General features: G+C 59.5%; 2 protein-coding genes across 3 annotated transcripts in view; both read left to right on the top strand.

Moving 5' to 3' along the window:
• The window catches only part of SIDT2 (SID1 transmembrane family member 2), a 15837-nt gene extending 11576 nt beyond the window's left edge, over window positions 1-4261 (top strand). For both annotated transcript variants that reach the window (XM_077777454.1, XM_077777460.1), the window contains exons 22-27: window positions 3-28; window positions 209-255; window positions 530-635; window positions 1268-1378; window positions 2632-2745; window positions 2833-4261. In XM_077777454.1, the coding sequence (XP_077633580.1) occupies window positions 3-28; window positions 209-255; window positions 530-635; window positions 1268-1378; window positions 2632-2745; window positions 2833-2895 (467 nt within the window). In that variant the 3' untranslated portion in view covers window positions 2896-4261. The remainder of the gene's footprint in view (window positions 1-2; window positions 29-208; window positions 256-529; window positions 636-1267; window positions 1379-2631; window positions 2746-2832) is intronic.
• A 2051-nt stretch (window positions 4262-6312) lies between these two features.
• TAGLN (transgelin) lies at window positions 6313-11559 on the top strand. The gene is made up of 5 exons (XM_077777518.1): window positions 6313-6420; window positions 9790-9981; window positions 10077-10254; window positions 10519-10621; window positions 10971-11559. Exons 2-5 carry the CDS (start codon window positions 9802-9804, stop codon window positions 11113-11115), a joined length of 606 nt encoding a protein of 201 aa, XP_077633644.1. The 5' UTR covers window positions 6313-6420; window positions 9790-9801; the 3' UTR covers window positions 11116-11559.
• Window positions 11560-11718: the final 159 nt, after the last annotated feature.

Raw genomic sequence — 11718 nt, 5'->3', positions numbered from 1 at the left:
CCGCCAGTGCAGCGGGCCCCTCTACGTGGTACCGCCCGGCCTCCCAGCCCTCCCCCACATCTACTCTCTTCCCTCTGGCGGGAGGGGGGGGTGGGGTGCAAGCCAGAGCCCAGGCGAGGCGGGGGGACCAGCTGACTTGGGCCTTCTTCCACTTTTGTCCCTGTCTCTCTTCCCCTCTCTCAGTCCCCGTGTCTCTGCTTCCCTCCAGGACCGCATGGTGCTGCTGGTCATGGGCAACATTATCAACTGGTCACTGTGAGTCTGGCCGTGGTCTGTGCTAGCCTGGCTGGGCGGACAGCTGGGGCCGTGGCCTGGCCACTGGCTGCCGTGGGGGCCACGGACAAATTCTAAGCTTTGGGTGTGAGAAATGGGGGCTGAGGAGAGCAATGTCGGCACGTGGGGTTCTAGCATTTCTGTGGGCCTCTGAACCCGGCCTCACATCATACGAAATCGTGGGGTAGGAGTGAGGGAGAGCCCTTTCCTCGCTCTTGGCCCTGCCCTGCTTCAGTGGCCCTTCCCCCCTTGCCAGGGCTGCCTATGGGCTCATCATGCGCCCCAATGACTTCGCCTCCTACTTGTTGGCCATTGGCATCTGCAACCTGCTTCTCTACTTTGCCTTTTACATCATTATGAAGGTGAGTGGGGGTGGCTCGGCCTCCCCTGCCGGCCACCCTGCTGTTGCGGGAGGGAGATGGGCACAGTCTGCTTCAGAGTGGCCCCGAGAGGGAGCCGGAATTGTTCGTTCTTGTCCTTGCCAGTCTGGGGAGGTGAAAGGCCCAAGTCTCTTGCATGTACTCCAGCTGTATCCAAAGACCCATTTGCTGAGCCCCTTCCATGTTCTAAGAATGAAACTGGTAGCCCTGCCCGCTGTGGTTGGGAAGAGCACACCCCCCCAGTGCAGAGGGGGTGGGGGTAGGGCTCCCCGCCTCTGCTTAGGCTGGAGCCTCTGAGGGCCAGGTGCTCCCCAGGGACACTGGTGCCATCCAGTGTAAGGAGAGCCCCCTGGCCAGTCCGCCCTGACGGCACAGGGCTCCGGGCACGTGGAGGCCTAGGCAGGGCGGGCGTCAGGGGCGAGGACACCAGGCTGCTGGCGTGGAGCACACTGAGATGTGTAGCCGGGTCAGGTGATGCTGTGGATCCAAGATGGCTTCCTAAAGGACCCTTCCTGTGTGTTGGGAACTGGCATCAAGGGCAGGCCGGGGGCATGGGCCCGCCCAGGGCCTGGCCCTCAGGCTGCTCTCCACCCCCACCCCCCGGCCCCACCCAGCTCCGCAGTGGTGAACGGATCAAGCTCATCCCCCTCCTCTGCATTGTCTGCACCTCGGTGGTGTGGGGCTTTGCCCTCTTCTTCTTCTTCCAGGGACTCAGCACCTGGCAGGTGAGTAGTCATCCTGCCAAGAAGGTGGGGGGTTGCCCACAGGCTCCTCGTGACCAACAAACGCCCAGTTCTCTTTCCAGACATGGTTTGTGAGCACCTACCGAGCTCTTTCGCAGCTGCTTTCTCATTTAATCCTCCCAACTTTCAGTATGCCAGCATGGGGATGTCCCCATTTTACTCATGAGGCAGCTGAGGTTCAGAGAGGCCAAGTGACCTGCCCAAGGTCACACAGCCAATGAGTAGCACAGCTGGGGTTTGAAACCAGAAACACCGGGCTCTCCCCTCCCCCTCATAGGCACCTGCCATGAATCAGGCTTCAATTCTGGGATCAGAACTAAGTCTAGCATGGTCTCTTCCATTGAAGTACTTATAATCTAGTTGAAGAGAGAGAGATGATCAGTTCCTGGACTGCTCTTTGCAGTATGATTACAGGTGGTGAAGGTATGGCCCAGAGAGGAAGGAGGAATGGACACGAGGGCAGAGGACAGAGTTAGGAGATCCAGGAAAGCTTCCTGGAGGAGGCAGACTGTGCTCATGGCCTCAAAGGCCCTGGGTGATGAGAAAGGGCCCTGTGGTCCACAGATGCTGTGACCTGAGTAACGTTACAGAGGCAGGACTAGATGAGGCAGATTTGGAGTCAGTGAATGCACTAATTTGGGAGCTAAGTGAAGACTGAACTCCTGAGGGCAAGGCAGGTGTCATCTTCTCAGTGGCCTCAACGTGTGGCACAGACGGCCCGTGGACTCAGGGATGTCCGGGCAGGGTTTGCTGGAGAGGGGTTATGGGTGAGCATGGAAGACCCCCAGCGCCTTAGGCCGTGGCCCACAGGTCAGAGCCCCTGTTGTCCTCGAGCAGGGCTGTGTGGCTTGCCTGTAATACTGTGGAGACAAAGTGAGCCTGGAGTCACTGATTAGAGGAGGGGGCAGAGTCCCCTTGGCACAGAACCAAGTTGGGAGGCTTTTGAAGCCTTCTAGCGCCTCCAGGTGATCTCAGCCCTGTGCTCTTACGTAAAGGGCGGAAGAAGCTGAGGGTTAAAGTGGAAGGAAAAGAAAGGAAAGGGCAGAAGCCAGCGTCCTCAGGGAGAAACCTGGAAGAGCCATTTCTTAGACGTGGGAGACGAGGCAAGGGCGAGTCAGAAAGAGGGCGCTCTCCTGCCTGGCACCGGGAGCAGGGCAGCCAGGGGGAGCGGGCACCAGTCTGGCCCCAGCCTTGGCAGGCAGCGTCCGCAGGCAGCTCTCCCCGTTCCTCCCCAGAAAACCCCCGCAGAGTCTCGGGAGCACAACCGAGACTGCATCCTCCTGGATTTCTTTGACGACCACGACATCTGGCACTTCCTCTCCTCCATTGCCATGTTCGGGTCATTCCTGGTACGTGAGACTCTTCTGCCCAAGCACGGGGAGAGGCCGAGGCCGCCTCTTTGCCCGCGCTTGACTCCGCGTCCCCCTCCCCCCCAGGTGCTGCTGACACTGGACGATGACCTGGACACCGTGCAGCGGGACAAGATCTATGTCTTCTAGCAGGAGCCAGGCCCCTTGCTCTATTCACGGGGCCCTGAGCTCCTCTGCCTCCCGCCCAGAGCCCCCGTAGCTCTGGGGGTGTGCGTCCGCGCCCTGCAGCCCGGTGTGGGGGGTGGCGGGACGACGAGGCCCAAGCTGGGCCCGGGACAGTCACAGCGGTGAGCCTGGCGGCTGCCCTCTACCAGAGAGGAGGCCTGCTCCCGCAAGACCCCAGATGTTGGCCACTTGCTGCTGCTTCTCAGTGTTGAGGGCCTCTCAGGGGCCCTGTCCGTCGGCTCTCCGCCTGTCCCTCTGCAGGAGGTAGGAGGGAAGTGTTGCCCTGCCCATCTCATGCCTTGCATTCTGCCCGTCCCTCCCCTCCCCACCAGCCTACGACCGCGAGCCCTTTCTTCTCCCCGAGTTCTAGGCCAGGGCCGGTTGGGCCTGATTCTCTGTCCTGCACCAGGGCCTGACAGCCCTTGGAGGCCATACCTGACTGCCATTACTGCCCGTCAGGATGAATGGGCTATAGGATTTTGGAGGCTGGCCAGCTGGTGCCACGCTTTTGGTGCTATGGCCTAAAAGGGGCTTCAGGCAGCGCTGCCTCCCCCCTCTGACCTGTGCTTGGGACCGGCTCTGTAGTAATAAGGGTCAGCCCGTGTGTGAGAGTCGCCTTTGATCTGAGGGGCTGAATTCAGAGGTCACCTGCTTGTCCCGTCGGCTCCCAGACTGATGTTGGCACCAGGATCAGAGGAAAAGTTGAATTCACCCCTTTTCCTTCCTTTTTCTTTCTGGGCCCTCAGTCCTGCCAAGCCCCCACTGGGGGGTCATTCAGTGCCATTGACGCTGCCCAAGAATGTCCAGGGGCAAAGGAGCGGGACACAGGCGCCCAGCTCCTCTTGTCTCCCCACAGCCGCGGGAGCCCCAGTGCCTATCTTAGAAGGGGGCTCAGGAAGGGACATGATCTTCCGGTCAGTGTCCCCAGTCCAGCCTCACTCTAGGACCCAGGGCTGGCTCCCGTGTTTCCGTCCTGTCTTTGGCCAAGTTTTGTGTTAGTCACACACATATACGTGTATGAAACCTTGAAGTTTACACTGAGCTGCCCCAGCTCTGGGCCCCCTGGCTGCTCTGGTCCTTCGATCCCCTTCCCCCTAACTGGTCCATTCCAGATGCCAAGACTGGGGGAGGTCAGGTCAGGCCTCTGCCTTGGGGATGGGAGTGCGTCTTATCTGCCCAACTTGTTTTTACAGCTCTCCCTTGGGCTGGGGAGAGGAGGTGGATCTGGATCTTTTTTCAGAACTCCGTTTAATGTCTGTTTCCATGCTATGGTTGCATTTCTGTTTTCTATGAATGAGTCTGCATTCAATTAAAGAAACAACCAGACGCAGTTCTTGGGCCCCTGTTTGCTCCTCCTTTCTGGGTGGAGATGTTGAGAATGAAGGATGGGGCAGAGGTCCTTCATTTTCGGGTTCTCCTGGTCTACCTTTCTCTATTCAACAAGAGATTCCCCCCTTGTCTTCCCCACGTGTCCTCGATTCCCCAAGGTCATTCCTGTCCTTTGAGCAATAGCATCAATCCAGGAAATACTTACCAGGGGCTGGCTTCATGGCAGGCACTGTGCTGGGCAGAGAGGAGAGTGTAGTGAATAAACTGTAGCAGCCCCAGCTCGCCGCTGAGATCTGCCACCCCTTTACCTGGCTCCCCACCTACGAGTCAGGCCGGTTTCACTTCTGACTGAGCCTCTCCCTGCTGGGCAGGCTACATGTGCAGGCAGGACTTCCTGACGTGACTTTTTTTTTAAGGTTTTTTTTTGGATTTTTTTTTTGTTTTGAGAGAGAGAGCAAGTGGGGGAGGGGCAGAGAGCAAGGCAGACAGAACCCCAAGCAGGCTCAAACCCCCAAACAGAGAGGTCATGACCTGAGCCGAAATCAGGAGTTGGATGCTTAACCCACTGAGCCACCCAGCCCGCCCCGCCCCACCCCAGGACTTTAATAGGGAATGCAGGCCAAGGCTGAGGAGGTCCTTGGGGGAACACAAGACGGTGGGTAAGTGCGCATGGGTGGCAGGCAGGCTCCCAGAAGTGGGAATTTTGAAATGACCCTAGAAAGTTGATTTAGGTTCCAATGGGCCTAGGATGCTAAGATCTGGGGCCGCTAGGAAGCTAGTGAATTCGCAACTCACCAGGAGTCTGCTGCCATCTAGCTGATCTCCCGCCCTTCTCCCTGCTCTTCCCAGCAAAGCCCACTGGGGGGCACTCTAGCTCTGTGCCACTGGGCTCTGAGCCGGGAGGCCGGCTGTGGTGGGCAGGCCTCCCCCGATAGCCAGGCCTGGCTGACCCCCTCCTGGAGGTGCTGGGTGTGCTGGTGTCCACTGGAGAGTGTTAGCTCCTCCCTGCCAAGCTGCCCTGGGAAAGGGGGTGGGGTGGTGCCACAGCGGGCAGCCTGGAGAACCCACTGCAAGTCTCACCTTCTACCCCTTCCCCAGACACCCCCCTGAGGCCAGGTGTAAGCCGCATAGGAGTGAGTCTCCTTCCTGGAGGGATGGAGTCCAGTCTGTTCTCTAGGGGAGGTTCAGTCTGTTCCAAAGGGAGGCAGGGAGGCAGGGAGGAGAGCGTCACTGAGCCTCCCACCCAGCCTTGGTGTCTCAGCCCTGCCAGGCCTTAGAGACCCTCTGGATGAGGGCCAGGGTCCACTGAGCTGCTGCCCAGCCCTCAGATTCCACCCTGGCTAAAGCATCTAAGTCAAGACCCACCCCTACTGGAAGCTCCCAGCCGGAGCAGCATGGTTACAACTCACAGCCTCTCAGCTCCCACACGGGGGCCCCCCGCGGGGACATCCGGCTTCTGCCACTCACAGCCCCCCACGTGGCCTTGGGTGAGACATGCACCCCGAGTCTGTTTCTTCATCTGTAACAGGTTAGTAATTGTCCCCCCGCATGGCCGCAAGGATTAAATGAGAGCATTTGCAAAGTGCCTGGCCTGTGCCAGGTCCTCGGTAAAGGGTAGTTCCTATCTCCAACTAGAGCCAAACCCTCAGGAAGGCAGGGTGGCGGGTTACTCCCCACCAAACCTCAGGGACCCATCCCCCAGCTCTTTCCCTCTCTCTCTGGCCAGACTCCCCTCAAACACGGGGGCAGGAAGCAGTGCCGAAGGAGCAGCCCTAAGGCCAGACAGGAGGGAAGGCCTTCATGGTCCTGTCCATAAAAGGCTTTTCCCCGGCTGCTTCCCGGGCGGCAGCGCAGCTCCGCCCCGCCGGCTCCATCTCCAAAGCACGCAGAGAATGTCTCGGGCAGCCCCCGGCAGACTGCTCCAACTTGGTGTCTTTCCCCAAATATGGAGCCTCTGTGCAGTCACTGGGGGGGCCGGGGGTGGGGACCGGGCCGGGTTCTTCTGGCAGGGAGGGGGCCGAGGGGTGAGCCAGCGGGGGAGGCTGACATCACCGCAGCAGCAGCGGCCCTTTAAACCCCCACCCAGCCAGCGCCCCATCCTGTCTGTCCAAGTTCAGACACGGAGAGCTCATTCCCGCCTGCGAGTCCCAAGGAACCCCTGTAAGTGCACGTATCCCCTGGTTGGAGGGGAGGCGGGCTAGGGCTTGCCAGCAGCGGTGGGTGTATTGCAGAAGGGCTCTCAGGGGCCCTTGGTCTCCAGCCCCCCTGGCTGGGGAAGCACATCCTCTCCGTGTGCATTCCTGATCTCCAGGTGGGGAGGTGGCCCTAGCTCAATGGGAGGGCCCGGGTGGGGGGACATGGGTGACATTGCTAGAATCTCGTACTTGGAGTACTTGCCTGGGCAGCCCCAGGCTGATCTTAGGATGGCTTGGCAGGCCAGAGGGACTGACAGTGGAGACCTGAGAGAGGGTGACAGGCTCCCCATGTTGGGCCACAGTCATACCCACAGGGTGTGTGGTGGGCTCCAGGTGTTGGGTTAGACCCAAGGCTCTGTCTGTTGAGGTGAGGAGGTGTGCGAGCCTACCAGTGCCGCAGAGCGGTGTCCTGCTGGCGGGCACTTGGGTCTGAGCAGCACAGAGGCCCCAGGGAGCCACTGAGGCAGTGGGGAGGACCTCTAAGTTCTTGTACCCTGGAACAGTCAGGTGGCCTGGTGCGGGGACCTGCGAGAGCTGCTTTTTCTAGACACATGGCTCCTTCCATCCTCTGAAAGTGGGAGGTGACCCCACAGCAGGCAGAGGGCTGAGGGGTGGGCGCCGTCAGGGCTTTGTAGTGTTGTCCTGGGTGGCTCGCACAGGGCTGGGTGGGTCCGGGAACCTGGGCCCTTCCCGAAGGGTCTGGCTGGCTCCCCTCAGTGGTTGCTGTCCACAGGGCAGCAGTGACTAGGGCTGCTCCTCTCTGCTCCCAGAACTGAGGAGCCATCCCTCCTGCCATCTCAGAGAGCCCCCTGTGCCTGCCCTTACCAGCTGTGTTCTATTTCGAAGAGAGAGGGGGCCGGTGGTCCTGGAGAGACCCCTGCTTCCTGCCAGTAGCAGGTGCACGCTGTCCCTTCGCCGCTGGCCTTTGTCCCTTCCCTCAGGGGAGGGGAGGTCAAAGCAGAGTCCGACTGGCCGGCCTGCGGTGCCCCAGGAGGCTTTGTCTGGAAAGGCCTCTGGGTGGGCTGCCTGGCAACCATTTCCCTCTGCTTCTCTTCTTCCCGCAGCTCCAGGGTGGGACCGGGGAGGTCTTGGTCAGAGGACTTATGAAGATTTCTTGGAATTCTCCGCTTTCAGACTCATCACTGGGAGGCAGAAGGGTGGGGTTGGGGTGGGTGGGGTGCATTTCATCCCCTTCCCTGTTCTGATAAAAATCCAGATATTGCCTCTGGATCTACGGGCTGCAGCTTCGCGTGCTTGTCACCCAGCCTTGACACCTCAACTATCTGCTCTGAATCTCTTAGACTGAAAGCCGGGGGGTGGGGGGTGCTGACAGAACTCTGCTTCTGTCCTGCTCCTCACAGCGGGCGCAGGGTCTGGGAGGGTAGGTGGGTGGGGAAGACCAAGGGGGCAGGGTGGGGAAGGTGGGGTGCGCACTGCCTGCCTGGGCTGGTGGGTGAAGGCTGAGCAGGGCCCAGGATGAAGGATGGGCTGAAGGCACCCGCTCCCACGGACCACTAGTCTCCGCCCTCAGGTGGTTGGGAAGCAGGGGTGGGGCAGGGAGGGGTTGGGCTGTCTATAGGGAAACAGAGACTCGGCTTTTGGATTCTCTGGCATCACTGGCCAGATGAGGGTGGCCGTGCTCAGAGGTGGCCCAGCCTTCTGGGGCTTTACAAGCCCAAGACAAGTGAGAAGTGAGTTGCCCTGTGACTGGAATCAAATGAGTCCATCCCCCGTGTTCTTTCTCTCAAACTTTGTTGTCCCCTCAGGGGATGACTTGGAAAAGGGGTGGAGGCCGGAGTGGGGAGCAACAGTTTTTATCCCTGGGTCAGGGGCTGGGTCTCCCAGGTCACCACCAGGAGGCGAATCTGGGAGGGAGTCACAGACAGTGCCTGGGTGAAGGCACAGCTCTCTGAGGGAGGTGACATCATCCTCAGTGCACAGATGGGGGACTTGAATGCAGGGAAGTTGTCAGTTGTGGGGGAAGGAAGGGTTGGGCAGCTGACCTGGGACCGTGACAAGCTCCCCACAGTGGTGCAGGTGGTGCAGGGGAGAGAGTCTGATATCGGCAAGAGGGGGAGTCGGGGTAGCGCGCCGACTGCCCCCATCCTGAGGTCATTCTCTCCCTCCCAATCCCCTCTCTGAGGCCAGGTGATGGGTCTGGCCTCATTTGGTACCTCTCTCAGAGAGAGGGCTCTTCCGATGAGCTCTGGGTGATACCTGGGGCCAGGTCAGGTTCCTCTTGACCAGCCACGTCTGCCCAGAGGCCTACCTTGCCCACGCTGCTGCTACAGCCTTCCCCCTGCATCCTGAGGCTCTCCCCAGCCGTGCCGGCCCCAGACTTTCAGGGCAGGGGGAGGGGCTCCCCACGCTCTTGCTGGCAGATTCTTGGCTCTGGGATCTCCTTGGAGGGCTCAGCCTCCTCGGTTACTCTGCTACTACAGTGGCGGGAGCCTGAGGGTATGAGAGAGTCTATGGGTCTATCAGTGTTTTCTCTCTTTCTTTCTCTGTGTGTGCACGTGTGTGTGTGTGTGTGTGTGTGTGTCTGTGTGTCTCCTGACTCACCTGAGGAAGGACAGCTTCTTGACCAAAAGCTCTTGGGTTTTGCTGGCTTCTTAGACCTTGCCAGGGGTGGATAAGTTTGAGCCCCTTTAGCCTCTGCAGGCCAGAGGCTGAGCTGACCTGGCAAAGAGCTGTGGTTTTGGAGCTCCAGCTTGGGGTTAGAGGATACAGTGGAGGGACAGGTAAGGCAGGATCGCCTCAGGCCTGGCTGCACAGAGAAACCTGCTTCATTTTGGGAGAGCAGTGTGGCCTCCTCTGGAAGGCGTCTCCAATGCCTCTGGCCAATCTTGGCAAAGAGAGAATGCTCTAGACCCTTGTCAAGCTACAGCCCATAGGCTAAATGCAGCGTGCTGTGCTGTTTGCTTGTGTAAAGAGAGTTTTATTGGCTCAAGGCCGTGCTTACTTGTTCCTGTATCATCTAAGGCTGCTTTCCTGCTACAATGGCAGAGACCACGTATCCTGCAAAGCCTAAAATACTTAGTGTCTGGTTGCTTACAAAAATTGGTTGACCCTTGCTCTAGACTTCTGAAGATCTGGTCTCCCATTTCTCTGGTCTCCAACTTCAGAGCCTTCCTGGACTCAAGGGATGAGCCTGGCCCAGAAGAGCAGTGCCATGAAAACAAAACGAGGGAACGGGGAGCTAAATGTCTAGGATGGGTAGCACCCCCTACCCCCCATCCTCCTAGAAGCCTGAAGGCCTGCCTAGCACAAGTGAAAGCAGAGTTGTTCTCTGATCCTCTGACCTTTTCCCCTTCTGTGGCCTGTGCTGCTTTAGCTCTCCCTCAACATGGCCAACAAGGGTCCTTCCTATGGCATGAGCCGTGAAGTGCAATCCAAAATTGAGAAGAAGTATGACGAAGAGCTGGAGGAGCGGCTGGTGGAGTGGATCGTAGTGCAGTGTGGCCCAGATGTGGGGCGTCCAGACCGCGGGCGCCTGGGCTTCCAGGTCTGGCTGAAGAATGGCGTGGTGAGTGGCACCCTGGGAAGGGGGGCCGGGGCGCTGCTGCAGTCGTGGGGCAGGCGCCCCGAGCTGAGTGCCCAGCTGCGTCCTGTGCCTGGCAGATTCTGAGCAAGCTGGTGAACAGCCTGTATCCCGACGGCTCCAAGCCGGTGAAGGTGCCCGAGAACCCTCCATCCATGGTCTTCAAGCAGATGGAGCAGGTGGCTCAGTTCCTGAAGGCGGCTGAGGACTATGGGGTCACCAAGACTGACATGTTCCAGACCGTTGACCTCTTCGAAGGTACAGAGAGAAAAGGGGTGGAGAAGGCGGGTGCCGGACAGGAAGCTGAGGCAGAGGGATGAGGGCTGATCAAAACAGGCCACACAACGGGTCTGCAGAGCAGGACCCAAGGGCATCAGAGGGTCTCCTGGAGCTTCCTTTGATCCTGGGACAACCTTTGCCCCTGGGGTGGCCATTTTTCTGAGAGGTGGGGCAGGCCCTGCCCTGGAGTCTCAGGTACATGGCCCTGAAGTTCACGGCCCCATCCGCCCTTTCTTCCCCCAGGCAAAGACTTGGCAGCGGTGCAGAGAACCCTGATGGCTCTGGGCAGCTTGGCAGTGACCAAGAACGACGGGCACTACCGTGGAGATCCCAACTGGTTTATGAAGTACGTGGCCACCGGGGGGTTCCTTGTGCTCTGGGCGGGTGTCTTTGTGGGGGAGCGGGAGGCGGCCTAGGCTGGGCTGTCAGGCCCAGGGGGGAGGGGAAGCAGATAGCTGGAAGGCCCAAAGTGAAGGTGTAGGCTCGGGAGGAAATGGGTCCCTGATACTTGCCAGTCTCCCTGGTCCACGGGGCGAGCCAGGTAAAGGAAGCAAGAGAAGTGAGATGGGGGGTACATGGGACCGAGCTAGGAAGCGACAGAGGAAACAGCGCGGGGCAGGGGGGCAGGAGTGAGAAGGTGGGGGGAAGAAATGTGCAGCCCTGACAAGTCTTTATCCCGGTTTCCCCTCCTGCAGGAAAGCCCAGGAGCACAAGAGGGAGTTCACAGAGAGCCAGCTGCAGGAGGGGAAACATGTCATCGGCCTACAGATGGGCAGCAACAGGGGGGCGTCCCAGGCGGGCATGACGGGCTACGGACGACCTCGGCAGATCATCAGCTAGAGGGAGAGGGCCAGCCCCCAGCCCTGCCCTTCCCCAGCTCGTCGGCTGCAGCCATCGCGCCTCGCCCGCCTCACCCGCCCCCGCGTAGCTGCTCAACCCCGGGCAAGCTTCGAGGCTCCGTCACTGAGCAAAGGTGACCGCGCTTGGGCAGCTCTCCCCCCACCCCTCAGCCTCAGCCCAATTTCTTACCCTAAAGCACCGCTCCCCTGACCCTCCACCCAGCTCCCCGACCATCTCCCACCGTCCCTCCCCATCCTGGGCGGGGCAGGGGGAACATGGGCCGAGGGGTAGCCTGGGCAGGGGACAAGTCCACTGGCCTCCTCGGCAGCAGACACCCATTGAAGGTAATCCTGCCCAATCTCCCCCCCATTTTTTTTTTTTTGCTGGAATATTTTGGGGTTTAAAATTCAAAAGGAAACAAATACATACATCGATCTTTTCTCAGGCCTGGCTGGCAGAGTTTGATTTGCCCTAGTCACTTCTGATTCTAGGAAACACGAGCAGGGAAGAGGCAGGCAACATTTATGTGGGTTCTGGAAAGCCAGCTCTGAAGGACCTCTCAAATCCCAGGACCTCAAGGGGGGGGTCGGCCTCCTTCAGAGG

The sequence above is a fragment of the Crocuta crocuta genome, unplaced genomic scaffold, assembly GCF_008692635.1.
Source record: "Crocuta crocuta isolate KB4526 unplaced genomic scaffold, BGI_CrCroc_1.0 scaffold271, whole genome shotgun sequence".
In the NCBI taxonomy this organism is placed as follows: domain Eukaryota; kingdom Metazoa; phylum Chordata; class Mammalia; order Carnivora; family Hyaenidae; genus Crocuta; species Crocuta crocuta.
The sequence above is the reverse complement of the archived record's forward strand: the minus strand, read 5'-3'. Positions and strand labels throughout refer to the sequence as shown.

What these genes read in the sequence shown, in the direction of transcription:
- TAGLN (XM_077777518.1), top strand. Translation starts at nt 9,802, where the DNA reads ATGGCCAACAAGGGTCCTTCCTATGGCATGAGCCGTGAAGTGCAATCC. An exon ending in TCTGGCTGAAGAATGGCGTG is followed by an intron (nt 9,982 to 10,076) that starts GTGAGTGGCACC and finishes TGTGCCTGGCAG; the next exon opens with ATTCTGAGCAAGCTGGTGAA. An exon ending in GATCCCAACTGGTTTATGAA is followed by an intron (nt 10,622 to 10,970) that starts GTACGTGGCCAC and finishes CCCCTCCTGCAG; the next exon opens with GAAAGCCCAGGAGCACAAGA.